The 26,572-nt window shown below is 36.5% G+C and overlaps 1 protein-coding gene across 1 annotated transcript in view; it reads left to right on the top strand.

The window, feature by feature from the left end:
* The window catches only part of ZRANB3 (zinc finger RANBP2-type containing 3), a 233,468-nt gene that overhangs the window by 140,528 nt on the left and 66,368 nt on the right, over positions 1-26,572 (top strand). Inside the window, exons 6-7 of the mRNA XM_007464006.1 lie at positions 14,446-14,617; positions 15,950-16,066. Coding sequence (XP_007464068.1) covers positions 14,446-14,617; positions 15,950-16,066 — 289 coding nt within the window. The remainder of the gene's footprint in view (positions 1-14,445; positions 14,618-15,949; positions 16,067-26,572) is intronic.

The raw sequence follows: 26,572 nt of genomic DNA, 5'->3' as shown, positions 1-26,572 counted from the left end.
AAGATAAAAGTGATGAATTTTACTTCATAAAAATTGAAAAGGTCTCTTCCAAAGATACTGGTAAGAGAATGGACAAGCCACAGATGAGTAGAAAATATTTGTGGGAATTCCCTGATGGTCCAGTGGTTAGGACTCTGCGCTTCCACTGCAGGGGGCATGGGTTCCATCCCTGGTTGGGGAACTAGGATCTCACATGCCCCTCAACGTGGCAAAAAAAACCCCAAAATGTACACACACACACACACACACACACACACACACACACACATATTTGTAAAGTACATATTTGATAAAAGAATATATATATTCATATATGTCTATAAAATATAAATTTTAAAATATACAAAAGGAATTTATAAAGAATATATCAAATAATATATCAGATCTCTCAAAACTCCATTATAAAAGAAAGAGAAAAAATTTTTTAATGGTTGAAAGAGAGGCCTCACCAATAAAATAAGGTGAGGTCAAATAAGCACTTGAAAAGGTGCTCAACATCATTAGTCATTAGAGAAGTGCTAGTTAAAACCACAATAAATACCAGTACACATGCATTAGCACAGGTAAAATTTTTACAGACTGACAATACTAAATGATGGTAATGTATGATGCTGAACAACTGAAATTCACATACATTGCTGATGGGAATGCAAAATGGCATAGGAACTTTGGGAAAAAGTATGCCAATTTCTTATAAAGTTAAACATACACTTAACATACAACCGAGCATTCCCATTTTGGATATTTAGTCAAGATAAATGAAAACATATGTTCATTCAAAAATATGTATGCAAATGTTTACAGCAGTTTTATTTATAGTCACTTAAAACTTGAAACAATCCAGATATCCTTCAACTGGTGAATGTACAAACAAATGATAAAATATCCATGCAGTGGAATATATTACTCACAATAAAAAGGAATGAACTACTAATACACTCAATAACATAGGTGAATTTCAAATGCAGTATACACTCAATAACATAGGTGAATTTCAAATGCAGTATGCAAAGAAATCAGATTTAAAAGACTACATACTGTATGATTCTATTTATATACGATTCTGAAACGTGCAAAACTGTAGGAGCAGAAAACAGATCAGTGTTTCCCAGGAGCTGGGAGTAGAAGAAAGGGATTGCTACAAAAGTACACAAGGGAACTTAACTTCTGAAAAGTCAGGGCTTCCCTGGTGGCGCAGTGGTAGAGAGTCCGCCTGCCGATGCAGGGGACACGGGTTCGTGCCCCAGTCCGGGAAGATCCCACATGCCGCAGAGCGGCTGGGCCCGTGAGCCGTGGCCGCTGAGCCTGTGCTCCACAATGGGAGAGGCCACAACAGTGAGAGGCCCGCATACCAAAAAAATAAAAAAAATAAAAAAGAAGTCAGAGGGTAATTTCCAAAGTCCAAAGTTAACTCTGTGTGTGCGCTTGTGTGTGTGCGCGTGTGTATGTTCATGAACACAGATAAGCATGCATGTTCTTTGCCATAAACTTCCAATTTCATCATCATAAGCTAATATCAAGTGCCTATTTAGAAATGCCTCTTTTTAATTATACATGGTCAAAAAGACATACAAAAAAGTTTATGTTTATTGTTCAGAAAAGGAGAAATGAGTTTCTACTTACTTTGTAAATCTGAATGAGAAAATGGCTATATTAATTCCAAAAAAGTTTTAAAGGTTCATGTTTCCTAACTTCTTTAGACACATTTGAAATTTTGTTGTTGTTGTTGTTAATTTTAGGTTGTTAGGAATTACATTTTCTTTATGTTTAAATGTTTAATTATACCCTAAGGCATACTGCTGCTACTTGGTCTTTAAAAAATTTTTTTTTTCATATTCATTTACACCTTTCCTCTTTCATGTATACACCTTCTTTGCCATTGTACTTACAGACCTGTTTTATAATTTTCTTTCCTTCCCATAAAACTAATGAACCTTAAACTTCAGAATCACTCACTTACATAGGCCCATTTCAAGGCTCTGGGAAGGACTTCAGCAATTTTCACAATTTTGTGTCCTGTCAAATTTATAGATGTAGGCTACTTTAATCTCAATAGATTGAAAGATCCTTTTTCAGTCCATCATTTATATATATATATTTATATATATGTATGTATATATACACACACACGTATATATATATTTGTGTGGTGGTGTTGGGTGTCAGCGAGCATTTTTTGGATCAGGCTAAGAGGAAACTCTATTGGGGGGTACACTTAGTTTGAGTTTATGTGGTTCTCTGTAATTTCCATTTTTAGGTATTTTTAGGTGATAGCTAGCCATCCCAATGTAGGAATGGCTTCCAGGGATACACACAGTGCAAGGATGGCAGTTGTACTGCAGTGTGAGCTTGTCCTCTGGCACTCACGCTGGAAGGATATAAGTAATGGAAGACAAGCAAGGTTGAAAGGTACAGAGCCAGAGGATTAATCTGTAAATAATTCCAATTCTTACAGCTCATATATAGCAGAAACTTGATGGAAGTTTTTTCAAATTTGACAATTCCAAAATATTTTACACAACATGGTAATGATAAGTTATGAACCTGAAAGAAACTTTTAAAAGTTATTATTAATAGAAAATAAAATTTGGTCATCCATGCTTGAGTAGAGTCTGAATTATCCTATTTCTTTAATGAATATATTACAGAGGCAATCAAAGGGTAAGCAGTGGAAAATGTGGGAAAAGCATTATAGATGTATGTCCAGTTAACTAATAAAAATGTGTTCTTTTCCTGGATTTGGAAACAAGTGTAGGTGTTTATAAACATTTTTTTAAAAATAAATTTATTTATTTTTATTCTTGGCTGCATTGGGTCTTTGTTGCTGTGCACAGGCTTTCTCTTGTTGCAGTGAGTGGGAGCTACTCTTCGTTGTGGTGTGCGGGCTAGTGGCTTCTTTTGTCACAGAGCACGGGCTCTAGGTGTGCGGGCTTCAATAGTTGTGTCACATGGGCTCAGTAGTTGTGGCTCGCGGGCTCAGTAGTTGTGGCTCGCGGGCTTAGCTGCTCCGTGGCATGTGGGATCTTCCCAGACCAGGGCTCGAACCTGTGTCCCCTGCATTGGCAGGTGGATTCTTAACCACTGAGCCACCAGGGAAGCCCCTATAAACTTTTTAAATTGTGAAATTTGTTGTGATTTTTTTCTGAATTGAATTTTTTTAATTACAAAAGCATTATTTGCTTATTATACACAGGTAGAAAAAGTACAGGCATACTTCATTTTATTGTGCTTCTCAGATACTGTATTTTTTCATAAATCGAAGGTTCTGGCAACCCTGCATCTAAGCAAGTGTATCAACACCATTTTTCCGGGGGTGTTTGCTCACTTCATGTCTCTGTGTCACACTTGGGTAATTCTCATAATATTTCACATGTTTTCATTATTATTATAGTTGTTATGGTGTCTGTGATCAGTAATCTTTGATGTTATTATTGCAAAAATATAACTCACTGAAGCTGAGTATTTTTTAGCAATAAAATATTTTTATTAGGGTATGTACTTCTCTTTTAGACATAATGCTGTTGCACACTTAAGAGACTACAGTATACTTTTATATACAACTTTTGTATACAACTTGTATATAACTTTTATATACACTGGGAAACCAAAAAATTTGTGTGACTCGCTTTATTGTGATATTCACTTTATTGTGGTGGTCTGGAACTGAACCCACAGTATCTCTGAAGTATGCCTCTAAAAACAAAATGGGGGTTAAGAAAAAAGTTTTTATGTCAACCCTTTTAATCCCCACCACCATTACTCCCAAGATTAGCAATGTTATATTTTGCTGCATATTCTTCCAGCGCTGTTTCCATTATTATACAGACATACACATGTACACACACATATACATATACATAATCTTTCATATCAAACATATTACTCTACAATTTCTGTTTTTCATTTATTGTATATCTTTGACATTTTTATTACTCCATACATATAATCAACTGCTTCTTAATGAATAGTTGCTTAATAGTCCATGTTTGGCATGACCTACATTTTATTCAACCATTCCCCCAAAATAGTGGACTTTCACATTTTATGCATTTTAGAAACTAAAGATCAGGAAAGAAATGGCTAAGACCTAAAGTCAGGAATGTTTCCTAGTCCCAGAATCTCCTGCTTTTGTACACCATACTCCCACACACACACACACGCACACACACACAAATTTGTTCTTTTAACTTCATTAAAAAAAAGCCTCATAGGCCTCTGAAAATTCCTTGGCCTTAGGCACTTAAAAGCTCCCCAGCCCAAGATCTCAAGCAGTCTGACATCAGCGCAGGCACCCTTAGCTCAGAAGATCTGTTGCCCTAGTGGGCTTTGGGGAGGGAATCCTGGAAATGTGCAGGGTAGAAACTGAAATATGCAACACCCCCTTTTTTAAATTAATAAACTTTATTTTTTAAGAGCAGTTGTAGGTTCTCAGCAAACTTGACTAGAAAGTGCAGGGAGTTCCCATATACCCCCTCTTCTCACAAATGCACAACCTCCCACACTATTGAAATTCTGCAACACAATGCACATTTGTACTAGCATTGAACTCCATTGACACATCATTATCACCCTATGTCCACAGTTTACATTAGGGGTCACTCTTGGTGTCACACATTCTATGGGTTTTGACAAAGGTGCAGTGGCATGTATCCACCTTTGTTAGAATAGTTTCACTGCCCTGAAGGTTCTCTGTGTTCCACCTAATCATCTCTCCCTCCCCTGTAAGCCCTAGCAAGCATTTATCTTTTTAGTGTCTCCATAGTGCCTTTTCAAGAATGTTATTTGGTTGGAATCATATAGTGTTGCCTTTTCATATTAACTTCTTTCACTTAGTTATATACATTTAAGTTTCTTCCACATTTTTTCATGACTTGATAGTTCTACCATTTTACATTCCCGCCAGCAATGAATGAGATTCCCTATCGCTCCACATCCTTGTCAGCATTTGGTGTCGTTAGTGTTTTGGATTTTAGCCATTCTAATAGATGTATAGTGGTATCTCATTGTTTTAATTTGCAATTCCCTAATGACTTATGATGTTGTAAATCATTTCATATGCTTACTTGAAATCTGTATATCTTTCTTGATGAGATGTCTGCTCAGGTCTTTTGCCATTTTTAAAAAAAATAACTTTATTTATTTATTTATTTTTGGCTGTGTTGGGTCTTCGTTGCTGTACACAGGCTTTCTCTAGTTGCGGGAGGGGGGCTACTCTTCATTGTGGTTCGTGGGCTTCTTGTTGCGGCGCATGGGCTCTAGGTGCACAGACTTCAGTAGTGGCAGCACATGGGCTCAGTAGTTGCGGTGCACAGGCTCCACAGTGCAGGCTCAGTAGTTGTGGCTCACAGGCTCAGTTGCTCCGTGGCATGTGGGATCTTCCCGGATCAGGGTTTGAACCCGTGTCCCCTGCATTGGCAGGCAGATTCTCAACCACTGCGCCACCAGGGAAATCCTGCCATTTTGAAATTGAGTTACTTGTTTTCTTATTCTTGGGTTTTAAGAATTCTTTGCATATTTTGGATAATAGTCCTTCATTAGTTTGTCTTTTGCAAATATTTTTCTGAGTCTGGAGTTTATCTTTCCATTCTCTTCACATTGTCTTTCAAAGAGCAGAAGTTTTAATTTTAATGAAATCCATCCAGCTTATCAATTATTTCTTTTATACATCATGCCTTTGGTATTGTATCTAAAAATTCATCACTATACCATGGTCTAGCAACACTATACTACTTCATGAGTAGTGCAAGTATCTTATATTAACAAAATAATCCTCATTCTTCCCTCTAGTACCTTGTATCATTGCTGTCACTCATTTCAGTTATACATAAGCATATAGAGAGAGAGATAATGGAATACACTGTTGCTATTACTATTTTGAGCAAACTGTGATCTGTTAGATCAATTAAAAACAAGAAAAATAAAAGTTTTTATTTTACTTTCACTCATTCATTCTCCAACTCTCTTGCCTTCTTTATGTAGATCTGATATTCTGATTTACATCATTTTTCTCTTTCTAAAGATCTTCATTTATTTATTTGTTTTTTCTTCACAGGGACTTTTATTTTTCTCACTTGGTTCTTTTTTTTTTTTTAACGTCTTTATTGGAGTATAATTGCTTTACAATGGTGTGTTAGTTTCTGCTGTATAACAAAGTAAATCAGCTATACATATACATATATCCCCATTTGTCCTCCCTCTTGAGTCTCCCTCTCACCCTCCCTATCCCACCCCTCCAGGTGGTCACAGAGCACTGAGCTGATCTCCCTGTGCCATGTGGCTGCTTCCCACTAGCTATCTGTTTTACATTTGGTAGTGTATATATGTCCATGGCACTGTCTCACTTCGTCCCAGTGAAGATCTTCATTTAATATTTCTTGCAAAGCAGGTCTTATGAACAAATCCCCTCAATTTTTGTTTGTCTGAGAAAGTCTTTGTTTCCCCTTGACTTTTGATGGATAATTTTGCAGGGTACAGAATTCTAGAGTGGTGGGGTTTTCTCTGAACACTTTAAATATTTTACTCTACTCTCTTCTTGCTTTCGTTTCAGAGGAGAAGTTACATATAATTCTTATTTTTGCTCCCATATATGTAAGGTGTTTTATTTTTTTTCCTGACTTCTTTCAATGTTTTTTGCCTTATTTTTGATTTTCTGAAGTTTGAATGTGGTATGCCTGGATGTAGTTTTTTGGGTGTTTATCCTGCTTGATATTCTCTGAGCTTTCTGGATTTGTGGTTTGGTATCTGACATTAACTAGGGGAAATTTTCAGTCATTATTATTTCACTCATAACTTTCATGATTATGAATCTGGGGCTGACAATTGAGAGAGTATGAGATAATAGGAAGAACTAATTTCCCATATTTAGTGATGTTTTATGACTATCATCTAATTTCATAAAACTGATATAGCATGAGAGACTCCTGGTTTAGTATTGTATTTCCAAGCTGAATTTTTAAGAACACTTAAAAACCGTAAGAGGGACTTCCCTGGTGGTCCAGTGGGTAAGACTCCATGCTCCCAGTGCAGGGATCCTGGGTTCAATCCCTGGTCAGGGAACTAGATCCCACATGCATACCGCAACTAAGAGTTTGCATGCAGCAACTAAGAGTCTGCATGCCACAACTAAGAACTCTGCATGCCGCAACTAAGAAGTCTGCATGCTGCAACTAAGAAGTCCACATGCTGCTACTAAAAAAGATCCTGGGGACTTCCCTGGTGGTCCAGTGGCAAAGAGTCCACCTGACAATGGAGGGGATGCAGGTTTGATCCCTGGTCAGGGAACTACAGTCCCACATGCCATGTGGCAAGTAGGCCCACATGCCACAACTAGAGCCCACGTGCTGCAAACTACAGAGCCCATGTGCTCTGGAACCTGTGCACCACAACTACAGAGGCCACATGCCCTGGAGCCTGCCTGCCACAGCTAGAGAAGAGAAAACCCACACGCCACAACCAGAGAGAAGCTCACACACTGCAACAAAGAGCCTATATGCCACAACTAAGACCCAACACAGCCAAAAATAAATTAAATAAATAAATAAATAATAAATCTAAAAAAAAAAAAAATCCTGCATACTGCAATGAAGACCTAGTGCAGCCAAAATAAATAAATAAATAAACAAATAAATAAATCTTTAAAATAAAGTAAGAGTTTATGGTATTGGAAGAGGGAAACATCATTGCTCATATTTTTCTTGGAAGTTTTTAAGGAAGGGAATAATATAATTTGCATTTTAGAAACTAAACTTAGTGTTGTGTGGGAGCAATTAGAAGGTAGGAGATGGAGTAATTCATAACTACCAATGTGCCTTGGTGTACACCTATCTAGGTAAAGAGAATTTGACTGTATGAGGAGTTCCGTTTAATTCCTTTTTTTAGCTTATGAGCTATTTCTTAACATTTTATTTGTGGTAAGAGTCACTATTCTGCCATCTTTGTGGCTATGTTGTATTGCATGTCATGTTACATTTACCTTCATAATACTTACAATTTTCTAATTTAAGGCATTTAAGATCTTGTGCATTCATCTTCCTCAAATGTTGTGGGGGTTTTGTTTGTTCGTTTACTTTATTTGGTCTTTATTGCTCCTTATGGGCTTTTATTTATTTACTTTGTGTTAAAGACTGACATGCACAAATATTGAATAACTTTTTATCTCAAAGCTTAGTCTTACATATATCATACATAATACGTGTAAATGACCATGATAAGAGCAGGGAAGTAGTAGTATTGTAGAGCAGTGTTTCTCAACCCTATTGACCTAATGCCCACGTTTTGTAATAAATATTGTGTAATGCTCCCCTAATACTGAAACAAAATACATAGATATAATAATCTATGTCTACTGGTAATTTTTTTAAAAACTAATACAACCCAGCATAACACAGGGGAAAAATAAAAATTATGCAAACTAAAATAAAATAATATGTACTTTTGAATGTAAATAGATAGGAGCTTTTCCATTTGTAATTTTCTTGTTTCTAGTTGTGGTCTTTTCCACCTAGAGAAGTTCCTTTAGCATTTGTTGCAAAGCTGGTCTGGTCGTGCTAAATTCTCTTAGCTTTTGCTTGTCTATAAATCTTTTGATTTTGTATTTTCTTGATTCGTGCCTCTATTCTTTTTCTGAGATGTTGTATCATCTGTACTATCATTACTCTGAATTCTTTTTCAGGTAGATTGACTCCTCTTCACTTAGTTGTTCTTCTGGGGGTTTGTCTTGTTCCTTCATCTGGGACATATTCCTCTGCTGTCTCATTTTGTCTAACTTATTGTGATTGTGGTTTCCGTTCCACAGGCTGCAGGGTTATAGTTCTTCTTGCTTCTGCTGTCTGCCCCCTCATGGATGAGTCTGTCTAAGAGGCTTTGCAGGCTTCCTGCCCACTGGTGGGGCTGGTTCTTGTCCCTCTGGTGGGCAGAGCCACGTCAGGGGGTGTGTTTACTGGGAAGCTGCATGCTTAGAAGACTTTAAGCAGCCTGTCCGCTGATGGGTGGGGCTGTGTTCCCACCCTGTTGGTTGTTTGGCCTGAGGCGTCTCAGCACTGGAGCCTGCAGACTGTTGGCTGGGGCCAGGTCTTGGTGAGAAAATGGTGGCCTCCAGGAGGGTTCACACCAATGAGTACTTCTCAGAACTACTGCCACCCATGTCCTTGTCCCCGCAGTGAGCCACAGCTGCTCCCCACCTTCACAGGAGACATTCCAATATTAGCAAATAAGTCTGGCCCAGTCCCTTATGAGGTCACTGATTTTTCCCTCCTGGGTCCTGGTGTGCATGAGACCCTGTGTGTGTTCTCCAAGACTGAAGTTTCTGTTTCCCCCAGTCCTGTGGAATTCCTGCAGTCAAACCCCAGTGACCTTCAAAGCCAGATTCTCTGGCTGGGGAGCTTGACATGGGGCTCAGAACTTTCACTTCTGTGGGAGAATTTCTGTGGTATAATTATGTTCCAGCTTGTGGGTTGCCCACCTGGCATGTATGGGATTTGATTTTATCACAGTTGTGCCCCTCTTACGTCTCATTGTGGCTTCTTCTTTGTCTTTGGATGTGGGGTATCTTTTTGGGTAGGTTCCAATGTTTTTTTGTCAATGGTTGTTCAGCAGTTAGTTGTGATTTTGGTGTTTCTTTAAGAAGAGGTGAGCTCACATCCTTCTACACCATCTTGTCTGTATAATCATTAGATAGGAATCACTATACTGGAAGTCAATTTTAAAAACAGTGAAATAAGTATATACTGGATTTTATTGAATCTAAGACAGCCTTGATTATAATATGCACTATTATTTTACATACCATTGAGGGAAGAACTGCTACAATTAAACTAATAGATCCCTGTGAATTTCAGAGATATTAAAGGGGGAATCTGAATCGTAAAATTGGTGAAAGTTGATGTCTGTATGGAATCATTATAAACACTTGCTCTACAAACACAAGCTAATATAGCTGTGTGTGTTTGCAAGGCAGCTACTTCAGTGTCACTGTTGCCAGTGACATGATTTTCCAAAGTGGCAAACAACTTTGGGTTAATTTTCTAATAAAGCAAAGTACAATATTCTTTTGCATTAACAGCATTTACGCTTCCTAGAAAATCCATTTTATATTAACACTGTACCAAAAATACTTTGTCCTTACAACCCTGATTCTTGATTCTTACTGCCTTCTCTTAAACATAAAACAGCAGCTTCATGGCTTTAACCCTGCTCTCATCTTTACATTTTTGTTCTGTTTCTGGACTACAGAGGCATTTACCTTGTCTTTATCCCCAAATGTGGATTTTTGTTTTCTCTTTATATTTTACCTATCCTGAGTTTGAAGCAAAGAGGATAAATCAAAGCCTGAACTTACTGACCCTCTTTGCTTGGAAGTCTTTTTATTTGAAGTTTAAAAACTATTGCATGTGTCACTTTGATTTTTTAAAAATTCATTAAGAGTATAGTTCTAAAATAAAAACCAGCAGCTAAATGCCATAGGCAGCCATCTATACAAAAATAAGTTTGAGTGGCTACAATAAAAGTAGATGGTGAATAGCTCCTATTAGCGAAAGACTGGTCACCTTTCTTTATTCACAGTGTGCATCATTCTTCCCAATATCAAGTAACAACATGCTATAAGGTCCCACTTCTAATGTTATTTAACTTGTTGTGTTAGGATTTAACATCTGAAATAAATGGTAACTTAAGCAAACAAAATTGTAAATAGAAACAAATGAAAAGACAGCCCACAGAATAGGAGAAATTGTTTGTAAGTCATACATTTTATACAGGACTTGTATCTAGATATATTAAGAATTCGTACAACTCAGTATGACAACCGAATTCAAAAATGGGTAAAGTATTTGAATAGGTATTTCTCCAACAAAGACATACAAATGGCCAATGAGCACATGAAAAAAAAATTCTTGACATCATTAGTCATCAGAGAAATAGAAATCGAAACCTCAGTGAGATACCACTTCATACCCACTAGCGTGGCTAACCTCAAAAAGTCACATAACAAGTGTTGATGAAGATGTGGAGAAATTGGAATCCTTGAACACTGCTGGTTGGAATGTAAACTGGTCTAGCTACTTTGGAAAACAGTCTAGCACTTCCTCAAATGATTAAACGTAGAATTACCGTGCAAGCCAGCCATTCAACTCCTAGGTATATACCCAAGAGAAATGAAAGTATATGTCCACCGAAAAACTTGTACATGAATTTTGATAGCAGCATTGTTTATAAAAGCCCAAAGTTGGAAACAACCCAAATGTCTATCAACAGATAAATGAATAAACAAAATGTGGCATATCCATACAATGGAATATTATTTGCTACAACATGGATGAATCTTGAAAATATTATGCTAAGTAATAGAAGCTAGTCACAAAAGACTATATAGTGCTGTATGACTCCATATATATGAAAATTCAGAATAGGAAAATCTTTAGAGACAGAAAATAGATTAGTGGTTGCTTAGGGCTGGATAGACAGGACAGCGGTTAAGGGAGTGATAGCTAAAGGATACGAGGTTCCTTCTTTTTCTTTTTCTTTCTTAATAAATTTATTTGTTTTATTTATTTTTGGCTGCGTTGGGGCTTCGTTGCTATGTGCAGGCTTTCTCTAGTTGCGGCAAGCGGGGGCTACTCTTCATTGTGGTGCGCAGGCTTCTCATTGCAGTGGCTTCTCGTTGCAGAGCACGGGCTCTAGGAACACGGGCTTCAGTAGTTGTGGATCACGGGCTTTAGAGCGCAGGCTCAGTAGTTGTGGCTCGCGGACTCTAGAGCGCAGGCTCAGTAGTTGTGGCGCATGGGCTTAGTTGCTCCGCGGCATGTGGGATCTTCCCGGACCAGGGCTTGAACCCATGTCCCCTGCATTGGCAGGCGGATTCTTAACCACTGCGCCACCGGGGAAGCCCGAGTTTCCTTCTTGAGATGATGAAAATGTTCTAAAATTTACTGTGATGGTGGTAGTTGCACATATCTGTGAATATACTAGAAACTGTTATTGAATTGTACACTTTAAGTGGGTGAATTGTATGGAATTATGAATTATATCTTCATAAAGCTGTTTTTAAGAAAGAATAGGATATTCCAAAAAGTATGTATAATTTACATCAAATTTAAGGGGAAGAGACCAGGTCTTTACAGGTGGCATCTCTTAGCCCTCCCTCCCCTTCTCATTTGCCTTTTGCACCCCAAACTTGAGTCTGGGGGCTCAGAGGCATGTGGTGTTGCCAACACTCTTTAAAGTCAATACCACCTCAAGGGGTCTAACTCCAGCTAAAAGAGAAGGAGTGAGGATTAGGGAGGGTGGATGAAATGATTTCTCTAAACCATCATTTACACCAAGCATAGGGCTTGCAATCAACCAGTGGCAAAGCACCCAGGAGGCAACTGGCTACAAAAGCTTCTCTCAATAGAGTGCCTTCTCCTGGAGCGGTGAAGAAACCTCATTGTTACAGGCCTGGTACTGGTAGTGTGTGGCTTCTGAAATCAGATTGCTCCAACTTCAAAACAGACCTGTGCATGTGGTGCTCAACTATTTTGTATTCTGCAGGAGGCAAGTGAGGCCTATGTGGTTAGCCTGTGTGACAACACCTGTGTGCTTTCTGTACCAAAGTGGAATCATTGTGCCAAAAGACCTCCACTTAGCATGTTGTACACTTGCGCAATGTTTTACAAAGGTGGAGAATGTGCTTAAGAATTCATTTTAATGGCAACAAAAAAAGACCTAACATCTTTTTCTCATTTTCTGTAGTCCTAAATATTAGATGTTTTTTCCTGTTCAGTTTTTTATCCAGATTTATTAAGATATAATTGACAAAAATTAGATTTTTTTTCTTTTTTTTTTACCATGAGGTCAAAATGTACTTAAGTATCTTGATTGTGAATAGAAAAATAGGTGACAGAGTCGGTTATTGGCAAGTATTTTTCCATTTTCATTAGTGTATAAAGTTTTAATATAAATATGGAGACATAAAGCATTAAAGGAAGTCAAAATATTTCAATAAACAAGTTTCAGTAATTCAATTTATAACAATTATAACTAAACCTATTAAATTTTTTACAATGCCAGCCCTTAGTTTTTTAAAACAAGTACATTTCTTATTGATGACAACTAAGTGGTGTCTGTCATTTTATCATACAGTAGTTCCATCCATTCACTATACTTTTCTAATCAATTCTACATGCAAATACATGATTTTAATGTTTTTGGTACTATTCCTGTATGTTTGCTATCAAAATACATTAAACTAAAAAAAAAACAATGTCAGCCAAGTTCCAGGTTTCTCAAAATGACACTGTTTGCATTATATACCACCAAATCCCACTAAAATGAATAGTTATTTAATTTTTAATATTAGTAATTATAATACAACCTAACAGGAATTTTTCCTTTGTTAATTATTCTCTAGTAGCTATTTTTAGTAGTATTGGCCCCTGGAAGATGATTGGGAATTTTGTGGATTTGTGTGGGGTTGTCACAATGATTCAGGGATGCTATTAGGCCAGCTGTCCTGATGCCTAAGTTCAATAGGTCCACTCGATTTAATACCTAACCCAGTACTTCGTGCTTCCAACTCCTGATCTTCTCAGAGATCTAGAGGATAAGTTCCCTACTGCAAACATTTTAAGTTGTAGCTTACTTTCTTTTGTCCGGTCAGCTACCGCTTGTCTGTCTGACTTAAACAAACGTTTGTTGAAATCACTTATCCGCTGATGTTTTCTCTCCCATCTCTCTTTCAGAGTGCATTTGTACCTTTTTTTTCCCTTTGCTGTCAATCCAGTGGTTCAACAGAAGAAGAGATCACCAAATGATCTATCTGCTGTGCTTAACAGTTCAATGGGAGATAATATTGCCTCCTAGAATTTGTAGAAAACATTTTAGTTGGTTTTGGTTGTTACGTATACTGGCTGGTGTACTTGCAGTTAGTGCTTATTTAGGGCTAGATCTGCTAAACACACTGCCACATGTGAGGTCATCCAAAATGCCAGTGGTATTCAGAGTTATCAGTTCATCCCACCCTTTTATTAACTCAGTATAAACACTATGTTTAAACACTAACATTTACTACAGCTGAGAGTAATGTGTAATCTTATTCATTACTATTTCTAAAGCTGAGCTTTTTGAAACTAATTTGCATTCAAAAATAAAAGTAAAGGGACTTCCCTGGCAGTCCAGTGGTTAAGACTTCGCCTTCCAATGCAGAGGGAGCGGGTTCGATTTTTGGTCAGGGAGCTAAGATCCCACATGCCTCGTGGCCAAAAACACCAAAACATAAAAACAGAAGCAATATTGTAACAAACTCAATAAAGACTTTAAAAATGGTCCACATCAAGAAAAAAAAAAATCTTAAAAAAAAAAGAAATAAACAGCGTCATGGCTTCTTATCATTAAAAGGAAGAACACACTGGATAAATTGTTTTCTTATTCTAAAGTTCAGCTTTGCTGCATGTGTTTTCTTTATATTAACAGATATTTTGGTAAAAGACCTCAGTGGGATTGCAGAGGGGCATCAAATCTTAATGAACTTCATCAGCTATTAAGTGACATAATGATTAGAAGATTAAAGGCTGAAGTGTTAACCCAGCTGCCCCCTAAAATCAGACAGCGTATTCCATTTGATCTTCCAGCAGCAGCAGCCAAGGTGAGAACCCGTGTTTGATTGAGAGTCTTATTTGAAATCATTTTAAATTATACTGTGAAAGATAGCACATATTTCATTTTTCACAGAAGGAAAAGTCCACTTTCTTAAAATAGGTTTAATTAATAGAGCCATATGAATTGGCTTTGTATCATTTCAAGAAGAGAGCAGGAAGAATTTAAATTTAGTCATCAAATAATGTGAAAAGATTTAGTATCTTAGTCATTAAAAAATATATTTCTGCTAAATAGAGAAAAAAAGCACTTCAACTGCAACATAGTATTAAGAATTCTAAGGAAGACGCAAGAGGGAAGAGGTATGGGGACATATGTATATGTATAACTGATTTACTTTGTTATAAAGCAGAAACTAACACACCATTGTAAAGCAATTATACTCCAATAAAGATGTTAAAAAAAGAATTCTAAGTATATGTAGGGTGTGAAGCCCAATAATTAACAAGGGAAGTTCTTTTTCTTGCTGTAGGATTTTTTTTTTTTTTAAGTATGAGTAGCTGTCTTCTAGGATAATTTGGATCCAGCCCCCTGTTCTTGAAATCCTGAAACTCTGTGATCATGTTGTAAGATGTAAAGTTCAACATATTAGAAACCAGAATTGGCAATACAAGATTAGGTAATCCTTGTCTACATTTACTTTTGGGGAGTACAGTGCTTTTATAGTCTCTGAAATTTCTTCAAATCTGGATATAACTTTGTCAACAGAGACTGTTTATTGCCTTGTTTTGTCTTGAAAGCTGAGACTAAGAATTTTGTAAACATTGAGCAATATATTATTGGTAAAATAAAAACGATCTGATTTTCTGTATCCATTATTTTAACAAAAGAAAAATAAGAGTTAATATATGACTATGTTACATTTTATTTAACTAATATTCCCCAAGTCTTTATGCTTATTTAAATAAATTCAGTGCTTTTAGTAAAAAATGCTTTGCTACCATATATATTTTTGCTACTGTGAGTTCTTTAAGTTTTTGTTTTTACATAAAATTTTTATTTTATTTAAAAATTTTCTTAAATTTTTATTTTTACTTGACTACATGCTCCTCTGTAAGAGAAGGCTGCAGTTGTTTGATATATGCTGTTAGCAAAGGGCTTGGTTTCACCTTGTCATTGCTTTCTGTCATTAGCGTAAACATGTGTCTGACCTACATCCACACTGATTGATGTTTTTTAAATCAACACATTGGCATCTATGGGAATTTTTCTTCATATATATATATTTCTGTATAAAACAATAAGTAGGACATGATTCATTATTGCATTAATTGCTATGTTCTTTATGCTGTATTTCTAAGCATTATTTTCTCCTACATAGGAATTGAATTCCAGCTTTGAAGAGTGGGAAAAATTAATGAGAGCTCCAAATTCAGATGCCACCAAGACTGTCATGGGGTTGATTACTCGCATGTTTAAACAAACTGCTATTGCCAAGGTACTCATTGCTGGGCCATCATGTGTTTGTCTTGATACAAATTATTTAACGTATTTAATTTTTTTTAATTACGCAGCTTATTTACATACTGCAACATGTCTTTGCCATTTAATTTTTAATCTCTACTATGGAAAAATTCAGACATATTCAGAGTAAACAGTAGTATAATGAACACTATTATACCTGTTCATATATCAATCCTTTTCTATATATGGGTATACTTTGATGAGGGAGTATAATATATATTACACTTTCTCATTTAAAGGACTTATATATATATTCATCTTTGTTGCCAGCTTTTTCCATGGTGTTCCTACATAATTGCTACAAATAATCTTTTTTTATGTAAGTCAATCATTTTTAATTGGTATTATGTTTTTAGATCCCTGCAGATAGATGTGTTCACATTCTGTTTGTCCAAAACTGCAAATTAGAGTTTTTAAATCTCAGTATGACTCTCAAGTAGACACATCACACATTGTCTGCTGTTTTTACCGGCATGGTTGAACTTATACATACTAATGAGTGTCATCTTTCTCCAATTCTGAGATCTTTTATAATATAATTTTTTTAATTTTATTTTTTATTTATTTTTGGCTGCGTTGGGTCTTCGTTGCTGCGTGCAGGCTTTCTCTAGTTGTGGCGAGCGGGGGCTACTCTTCATTGTGGTGCATGGGCTTCTCATTGCGGTGGCCTCTTTTGTTGCAGAGCATGGGCTCTAGGCGCGCAGGCTTTCAGTGGTTGTGGTTCGCGGGCTCTAGAGCACAGTCTCAGTAGCTGTGGCGCACGGGCTTAATTGCTCCGCGGCACGTGGGATCTTCGTGGACCAGGGATGGAACCTATGTTCCCTGCGTTGGCAGGCGGATTCTTAACCACTGCACCACCAGGGAAGTCCCTATAATTTTTTTTTCTCTATAACATAATTTTTTAAAGAGAGGTTTATTGAGGTATAATTCACATACAGTGAAATTTGTCTTTTTAAAACATATTGTTTGATGAGGCTTGACAAATACATATAGTCAGTTACCACTGCAATCAAGGTAGAGAATATTTGCATTACCCCCAAAAGTTTCCTCATGCACCTTTGTAGTCATTTCCGTCACACCTCCCTCTAGACTTTGGTGGTCACAGATCTGCTTTCTATCACTATAGTTTTGAATTTTCCAGAATGTCACAAAAATGGAATCCTATAGTATGTAGCCTTTTGTTCTGGCTTATTTCACTTAGCATAAAGCTTTTGAATATTGATCCATTAGTTTTTTCATTTATATTGCTGACTTATATTCCAATGTATGGATACATAAATATTTATATATCTGTATTAATATAACAATTTTTTAAAATTCCTTTACCACATAATGGCCATTTGGCATAGTCTCAGTTTGGGCTATTATGAATAAGCCTGTTTTAATCATTCATGTACAAGTCTTTGTATGGACATATTTTCATTTCCCTTGAGTAAATAGCTGGAACTGGGACTGCTGGGTCATATGGAAAGCATAGATTTAACTTCATAAAAAGCTGTGAAATTGTTTTTCCAAGTGCTGTATCATTTTGCATCCCTACTGGCAATGTGTCAGAGTTCCAGTTGTCCTATATCTTTGTCAGCACTAAGTATTGTCAGTCTGTTTAATTTTAGTTATTTTTCTCAGTATGTAGTAGTATCGCATGATTATTTTAACTTGCCTTTTCTTAATGAGTAATGATACTGAGCATATTTTCATGTGCCTTTTAGCCATTCATTTTTTTTTTTTGAAAAGTGTTCATATCAAGCCCATATTTATATTGGGTTATAAGAGCCCTTGATATATTTTGGAAACAAATTCTCTAACATATATGTCATTTCCAAATAATTCTTCCAAGTCTGTAGATCCCATTTCTATTTTATTTTTTTATATATATGTAAATTATTTTATTTTATTTTGGCTGCGCTGGGTCTTTGTTGCTGTGCACAGGCTTTCTCTAGTTGCAGACAGTGGCGGGGGGGTACTCTTTGTTGCGGTACTCAGGCTTCTCATTGTGGTGGCTTGTTCAGGGTGGAGGTTCAGTTTGTTTTCTGATTTTGGGTTTTGTTTGTTTGTTTGTTTGTTTGCATATGGATTTTCAGTTGTTCCAGCACTCTTTGTTGGAAAGACAATTTTTCCCTCATTGAGTTATCTTGGCACCTTCATAAAAAATCACTTGTTTATATATATATAGGTATGTTTCTGAACTTTCTATTCTGTTTCATTGATCTATACATCTGACCTTACAGAATACTACATTGGCTTGATTACTCTACCTTTATAATAAGTCTTGAAATCACACGGTGTTCACCCCTACTTTATTCTTATTCAAAATTGTTTTGTCCCTTATAAGTCCTTTGCTTTTCCTTATGAGTTTTTAGAATTAGCTTAAGTATGTCCAAATTTGATTGGAATTGTTTTGAATCTATGGATTAATTTGTAAGAATTGACTTCTTTTTTGAAATTGAGATACAGTTGACATACGATGTTATATTAGTTCCAGGTGTACAACATAATGATTTGATGCTTGTATATATTGCAAAGTGATCACCACAGTAAGTTCATTTAACCTCCATCACCATGTATACTCACAAAAATTTTTTTCTTGTGATGAGAACCCTTAAGATCCACTCGTTTAGCAACTTTCAAACATGCAGCGCAGCAGTGTCATCAACTACTGTTCACCATGCTGTAGATTACGTCCCGTGACCCATTTATTTTATAACTGGAAGTTTGTACCTTTTAACCTCCTTTACCCATTTCACTCACTGCCCCCAACCCCTTGCCTCTGTCAACCACCAGTCTGTTGTCTGTATCTGTGAGCTTGGTGGGGTGCGGGTTGGAGTTGTTTGTTTGTTATTTAAGATTTCACATATAAGTGAGATCATAAGGTATTTGAGTTTCTCTGTCTGATTTATTTTGCTTATTAGCATAATACCCTCAACAATACATGTTGTTGCAAATGGCAAGATTTCTTTCTTTATTATGACTCAATTATATTCCATTGTGTATATATGTATACATACCATTTTTTTTTTTTTTTTTGGCTGCTTTGGGTCTTCGTTGCTGCGCACGGCTTTCTCTAGTTGCAGTGTCGGGGCTATGCTTCATTGTGGTGCGCAGGCTTCTCATTGCAGTGGCTTCTCGTTGCAGAGCATGGGTTCTAGGCATGTGGGCTTGTGGCCGGTGGGCTCTAGAGTGCAGGCTCAGTAGATGTGGTGCACGGGCTTAGTTGCTCCACGGCATGTGGGATCTTCCCGGACCCAAGATTGAACCCATGTCTCCTGCATTGGCAGGTGGATTCTTAACCACTGCGCCACCAGGGAAGTCCCCTATATACCACATTTTCTTTATCTGTTTATACATCAGTGGACACTTACGTTGTCTTGGCTATTTTAAATAATGCTGCAGTGAACATGGGGGTGCATATATCTTTTCGAGTTAGTGTTCTCATTTTCTTGGATAAATACCTGAAAGTGGAATTGCTGGATCATACGGTAGTTCTATCTAAATTTTTGAGGAACCTCCACACAATTTTCCATATCAACTGCACCAATTTTCATTTCCACCAATAGTGCACAAGGGATCCCTTTCTATACATTCTCGTCAACACTCGTTACTTCCTCTCTTTTTGATAATAGCTGTTCTAACAGGTGTGAGGTGGTATTGAGTATTGACTTCTTAATATTATTCAATCTCCTGATCCATGAAGAGAGTATCTCTTTCTTTTGATTTAGGTCTTTAATTTCTCCCAGCAACGCTTTCTAGTTTTCTTGAATACATTTTGTTAGATTTATTTCTAGGTATTTCATGTCTTTTTATGCTCTTGTAAATAGTACTTTTTTTTTTTTTTGGTAAATAGTACTTTTAAATTTAAATTTCTACTTTTTCATTGCTAAATACAGGATTTTTATTGATTTTTGTATTTTGATCTTTTATTTTGTAACCTTGCTGCACTTACTTATTAGTTCTTATGGCTTTTTGGTAAATTCTTTGGGATTTTTTACATAGACATCATTTTGTCTGCATGTAAAGGTACTTTTATTTCTTCCCTGTAATCGGTATGCCTTTTATTTATTTTTGTTGCCTATCACATTGAAGGAACAAAACTACAATTTTGAACAGAAGTGGTAGGGTTGAATAGCCTTCCCTGCTGCCAGTCTTAGAAAGAAAGCATTCAGACTTTCACCATTGATTATGATGTTATCTTTAAGATTTTTACTGATGCCCTTTCCTAGGTTGAGAAAATTTCCTTCTTTTCCTAGTTTGTTGAGAGGAGAGATGAGACATATAAAATGTTTTCCTTTGGCAGAGCAGCAGTAAGAACGTAGCTACCATAAAAGTGGATAAGAAGAAAACAGATAAAATGTAACAAAATTATAAAAGCTGAGCATAGGCTGCCATGACAGTCCAAAATAATAGGAGTTCCTGACACAGGGAGTCCATACTCACTCACAAGCTTTATTTCCATTGGCCTCTACCACATGCTGACTAGGAGATGAGAGAGCACCCCTACCGGTAGCGTACAAGCACAATACCCTGCCTATTTCCTGGACCCTTTTCTCAACTCACACTAATCAAAAGCCTTAAAGCACTGTGAGAGAGGTAAAGTCCCCCTCCCCGAGCCTCCAAAGTCCAGTTCAGGATTAACTGCTTCTGGGGGCTGAATAGAAACAAAAGCCATCTACACCTGGGAGTTGGGCCGAAAACCCTATTGAAATCAGGACCTTTATTAAGACAGAAATCTGTTACTACTGGAGGAGAGGCAGGAACCTCTGTCCTGCCCAGGACCACCCACAGTTATATGACATAGTTTGGTTGTCTTAGGGGAGAGGGACAGAAACACCAGGAAAGTCACACCTCCAAGTCTCAGCTGGAGCAAAGGGCCTACCTTATACCGTTGTGCTCCCTGTAGATCCAAGAAATCTTCCGTCCACTATCATGAATTGAACAATGAGAAACCATCAAGATTAATCTAGTACTGGGGGAAAGAGACATCCCTCTATAGTGCAGGCATGCAGGGACTGCTGAAAGCTTAGAGTGCAGTTGGGACACTTAGAAGAATTCTTGGCACACACTTTCACAAGGTAGAAGCCATCCCACTGTTGGGGCATTTCAGATTTGTGGTGCACTGAAGGTAAAGCAAGAGAACCTAAATAGAACTCAGTATTGACTAGATTATCGCAGTCCTTCACATACTATCACCTTGATAGAAAAAGAAGCATGCCCTTTTTTGGGTGCAAATATAATTTATCTCAGTCTGTCCTGTTCTTCCACACATAATTTCTAGTATTTAATAGAAATTATGAAATAAATAAAAAAGCGATTTAAAAAAACATCATCCATTGTCAAAGATAATGTAATCTATAAAGCCAGATGGAGAAATAACTCAGATTTTAGAACTATTAGACAAGGACTTTAAAAAAGCTATGAATAATATGTTAAAGGAGCTAGTAGAAAAGGTAAACAACGTAAATGAAAAAGATGGAAAATTTCAGAAGAAATATAGAAACTGTAAAGACAGTAAAATGAAAATGCTAGAAATAAAAACATAGTATCTGAGAAAAAAATAATTCTTTCAATCAGCTTATAAGCCAATAGTTGAGATAAAAAGTAATCATAAAAAATGTAAATCATAAAAAAATATAAACTTTTTTTTTTAAATCCAAATTTCTTGCAGGGTATCTAGCCCCCATTTCTTTCTTTTTTTTAAAATACATTTATTTATTTTTGGCTGCATTGGGTTTTTGTTGCTGCACGCAGGCTTTCTCCAGTTGCAGTGAGTGGGGGTTACTCTTAGTTGCGGTGCACGGACTTCTCAATGTGGTGGCTTCTCTCGTTGCGGAGCATGGGCTCTAGGTGTGCAGGCTTCAGGAGCTGTGGCATGCGGGCTCAGTAGTTGTGGCTTGCAGACTCTAGAGCACAGGCTCAGTAGTTGTGGCACCTGGGCTTAGTTGCTCCTCAGCATGTGGGATCTTCCCGGACCAGTATATTTACCTTAGAGAAATGAAAACTTGGGTTTACACAGACATCTTTACCAGAATTTATTTATAGTAACCCCAAACTTGGAAACAACCCAAATGTCCTTCAAACAAATTGTAGTACATCCATATAATGGAATACTCCATTAAAAGGAATGAACTATTGATAAATGCAAAAAAAAAGCATTATACTTAGTGAAAGAAGCCAATATCAAAAGTTTACATACATCGTGGCACCATTTTTATAACATTTTCAAAATGGTAGAATTATAGTGATAGAAAATATCATTATTCCAATGTAATTTTCTGGTGTTGATATTGTACTATAATCATATAAGAAGTGATCATTAGGGGAAGCTAGGTTAATGGTACATGGGAACTCTATGATTTTTGCAGCCTCTCATGTGTCTAAACTTATTTCAAAATAAAAAGTTTTAAGTGGTATATATAGTGGACACAATGAAATAATCTAATGACAGAAAAAAATTCAAGTTAATCCAAAAGAAGAAAAGGAAGATAAAGGAACAAAGAACAACTACAACAAATAGAAAGCAACTTACAAAATGGTAGATTTAAATCCAGTTTTATCAATAATTGTATTAAGTGTAAATGCTCTAAACCCAGCAATTAAAAGACAGGAATTGTCAGATTGCATAAATTATATGATATCTATAAGAAGTTCTCTTTAAGTACAAAGGCTAAAGGTTAAAAATAAATGGATGAAAACAATAATCGAAAGATTAATATATTAATATGAAATGATGTAGGCTTCAGAGCAAAGAATATTACCAGGATTAGAGAGGAAACTTACATAAAGATAAAGGAGTCAATTCTTTCTGACTCATAACAGTCAGAAATATGTGCATATATATGAACTAAAACTTTTTTAGAAAACAGAAGAGGAATAAATATGTCTCAGATAATTTTATGAAGTGGAATTACTCTGATACCAAAACCACACAGACACATCAGAATAGAAATGCAGGGCTTCCCTGGTGGCGCAGTGGTTGGGAGTCTGCCTGCCGGTGCGGGGGACACGGGTTCGTGCCCCGGTCCGGGAAGATCCCACATGCCGAGGAGTGGCTGGGCCTGCGAGCCGTGGCCGCTGAGCCTGCGCGTCCGGAGCCTGTGCTCCGCAACGGGAGAGGCCGCGACAGGAGAGGCCGTGGCGGTGAGACGCCTGCGTACTGCAAAAAAAAAAAAAAAAAAAAGAATAGAACTACAGACCAATATCCTTTATGAATATAAAAATCCTTAACAAAATATTAGCAAATTAAGTCCACCAGTATGTTAAAAAGTATTTATACCAGCAATGCAATGTTTGTATAACATTGGATTAATTAATCACGGTATTTCACCACATTAACAAAGTAAAAATGGAAAACCATTCGATTATCCCAATAAAAACATTTGATAGAATTCCACATCCATTCATGATAAAACATCTCAGCAGACTAGGAGTAGAAAGGGACTTCCTCATCCCAGTAAAAGGCATTTTTGAAAAACTTACAACTAATATCATAGTTAATGCTCAAAGACTGAATGCTATTCCCTAAGATCAGGAACAAAATAAGAAAGTCTGCTCTCACTTCAGTTCATCACTGTTTACTTCAACATTGTTTTCATAACTGTGCAATAGCCTAGAAAAAGGAATAAAAGGTATGCACATTGAAAAGGACAACATGATTGTCTACATAGAAAATCAAAGAACACTAGAACTAATGATTGAATTTATCAAGTCACAGGATTCATGTTCAAGATACAAAAATCATTTGTAGTTCCATATACTAGCAATGAAAAATTGGAAATTGAAATTTGTAAAATACAATTTATAATAGCATCAGTAAACATGAGCTAATTTTGGAATAAATTCAGCAAAAAATATATTCAGTGAAAACTATGAAACATTGTTTAGAGAATGTAAAGCAAACTTAAATGACAAGTTAGATCGTGTTCATGAATCAGAAGATTTGATATTGTTAAGAGGCCTGTCCTTTGTAAATTAATTTATATACTCAATACAGTGTTAATCAAAATCCCTCTAGTCTTTTTTATTGAAATTGATAAACTGAATGTAAAATTTATAAAGCAATACAAAGGACTTACTGTAGCCAGAATAATTCTGAATGACGTTGGGAGACTCACACCACATAATATAAATACTTACTATAAAGTTACAGTGATAAAACTTTGTGATATTGGCATAAGAATAGACATTTAATGAACCAGAAAAGAGAGATCAGAAATAGCCATACATATTGATTGTCAACTGATCTTAGGAAAGGGGACAAGATAACGCAAGAGGGAAATGATAGTCTTTTCAACAAATGGTACTAGGACAATTAGATATCCATAAGAAAAAAAAAAAGAGAGCCTTGATCGTTATTTCACACCATACATAAAAATTAACTTGAACTGAATCATAGACTCAACTATAAAAGATAATTTATAAAAGTTTTAGTAGCATACATATTTTAAAATATCCCATCCTTTGGGTAGGAACATTTTTTTTAGATAGGATCCAGAAAGCACATACTTTAAAGGAAAAACAAGTGGGACTCAAAACTTTAAAATTTATGGTGTTTAAAATTATTGTGTATGAAAGACACTGCTGTGAAAATGCTAATGCAAAATATAGATTGGAAGAAAATATTTGCAATACATTCCCCCGTTCCATTTTCCCATATCATAATTTTTGGTTTTATCAGTGTTCATTGTTTACAGTATAATGACTGTTAAACATTTCACAGTTGAGCTATAATTACATTTCTTTGACAACTATTGTTTTTCTTAGAGTTAATAACTATCTTGTTTTTTGTTTGCTTGCTTGCTCACTTAGCTTTCTTTGTACTTAGTACTCAGTATAGAATGCTGCTTAAAGGAAAAGAATATATATGAGAACCTTTTAGATAATTTCCTGCCTGCGTAAGAAACCCTAGTTGGAAGTCAGAAGTGTTGATAGTCAATAGGAAGTTGCACCTAATTCCTAGGATCCTTGAAGAAAAAGAAAGGAGATGAAAAGTCAGTTGTCCCAGATTGGAATATATTCCCAGAGATTATTGGTAGCAGAAGGCTACCCCGACTTCCTACATTATAGATGTAGGTAACTTTGAGGGGAGGTATCTGGTTATTACATTTAATATTGTTTCCATGTGAAAATGTGTTTCAGAGTTCTCCCAAACCTCTTTGTAAATGAACTTCTGAAATACCACAGATTATAAATTGGTTACTATGTTGTGTGCATACTAACAGTTGAAGCTTCCTTTCTTTGGCTAAATGTTTTCCTAATTCAACAGACATTTATTGAGTGCTTACTATGTGGCAAGGATTATGCTTGGTACTAGAGAGGCATGGTGAACAAGACATGGTGTAGTTTACCTCTACACTGTGGAAAACTATGTAGTAGGAACTATGTAGTTCCTACCTCTCAAGGAACTTGGAGTCTGTTGGGGAAGACAGTAAAAGTAAATGTTCAACTACAATAGAGCATATTTAGGGCTTAAAAAACAGAATATTTTGGAATATTCTGGGAGAAGATACTTGGCCAAGTCTTGGGGATTCAGGAAAAATGTTCCAAGGAATGAACAAGTTAAGATTTAGCAAACCGAAGTGGAGGGGAGTGAAATGGGAATGGGATGGAGCTGATGGAATGTATTTCAGCACATGAATCATTTGTGCAAACTCACAAAGATTAACCAGGAATGGTATATTTAGGGAACAAAAAGTAGGTCATGGCAAAAGCCTAGTATGTCAGAGAGGAATTCTGAGAGAGACTAGGTTGGAGACCACAGAGAGCAGTACCACATCATGAAGGTCACAGTTCACAGTGTGTAATTTATCCTAAGGGTTCTGAGCAATCAGATATTGTGGAGTAGAATAAAATGATCAGATTTGCGCTTTAGAAAAAGAACTGTAGCTACAGGCATGCCTCATTTTGTTGAGCCTCACTTTATTGCACTTTGCAGATCGCATATTTTTTTTACACACTGAGGGTTTGTGGCAGCCCTGCATCCAGCAAGTCTCATTGGCATTATTTTTCCAACAGCATTCGCTAACTCGTGTCCCTGGGTCACGTTTTGGCAATTCTCGCTTTCAAACTTTGTCATTATTATTATATTTGTTATGGTGATCTGTGATCATTCATCTTTGATGTTGATATTGTAATTGTTTTGGGGTGCCTTGAACAGTGCGCATATAAGACAGTGAAGTTAACCAATAAATGTGTGTGTTCTGACTGCTCGCCAGCCAGCCATTCCCCCATCTCTCTCCTTCTCCTCGGGCCTCACTATTTGCTGAGACACAGCAATATTGAAATTAGGTCAATTAATAACCATACAATGGCCTTTAAGTGTTCGAGTGAAAGGAAGAGTTACATGTCTCTCACTTTAAATTAAAAGATAAGAATGATTAAGCTTAGTGAGGAAGGCATGTTGAAAACTGAGATAGGCTGAAAGCTAGGCCTCTTGCATCAAACAGTTAGCCAGGTTGTGACTGAAAAGGAAAAATTCTTGAAGGAATTT

The sequence above is a fragment of the Lipotes vexillifer genome, unplaced genomic scaffold (assembly GCF_000442215.2).
Source record: "Lipotes vexillifer unplaced genomic scaffold, Lipotes_vexillifer_v1.1 scaffold233, whole genome shotgun sequence".
Taxonomy (NCBI): domain Eukaryota; kingdom Metazoa; phylum Chordata; class Mammalia; order Artiodactyla; family Lipotidae; genus Lipotes; species Lipotes vexillifer.
The sequence above is the reverse complement of the archived record's forward strand: the minus strand, read 5'-3'. Positions and strand labels throughout refer to the sequence as shown.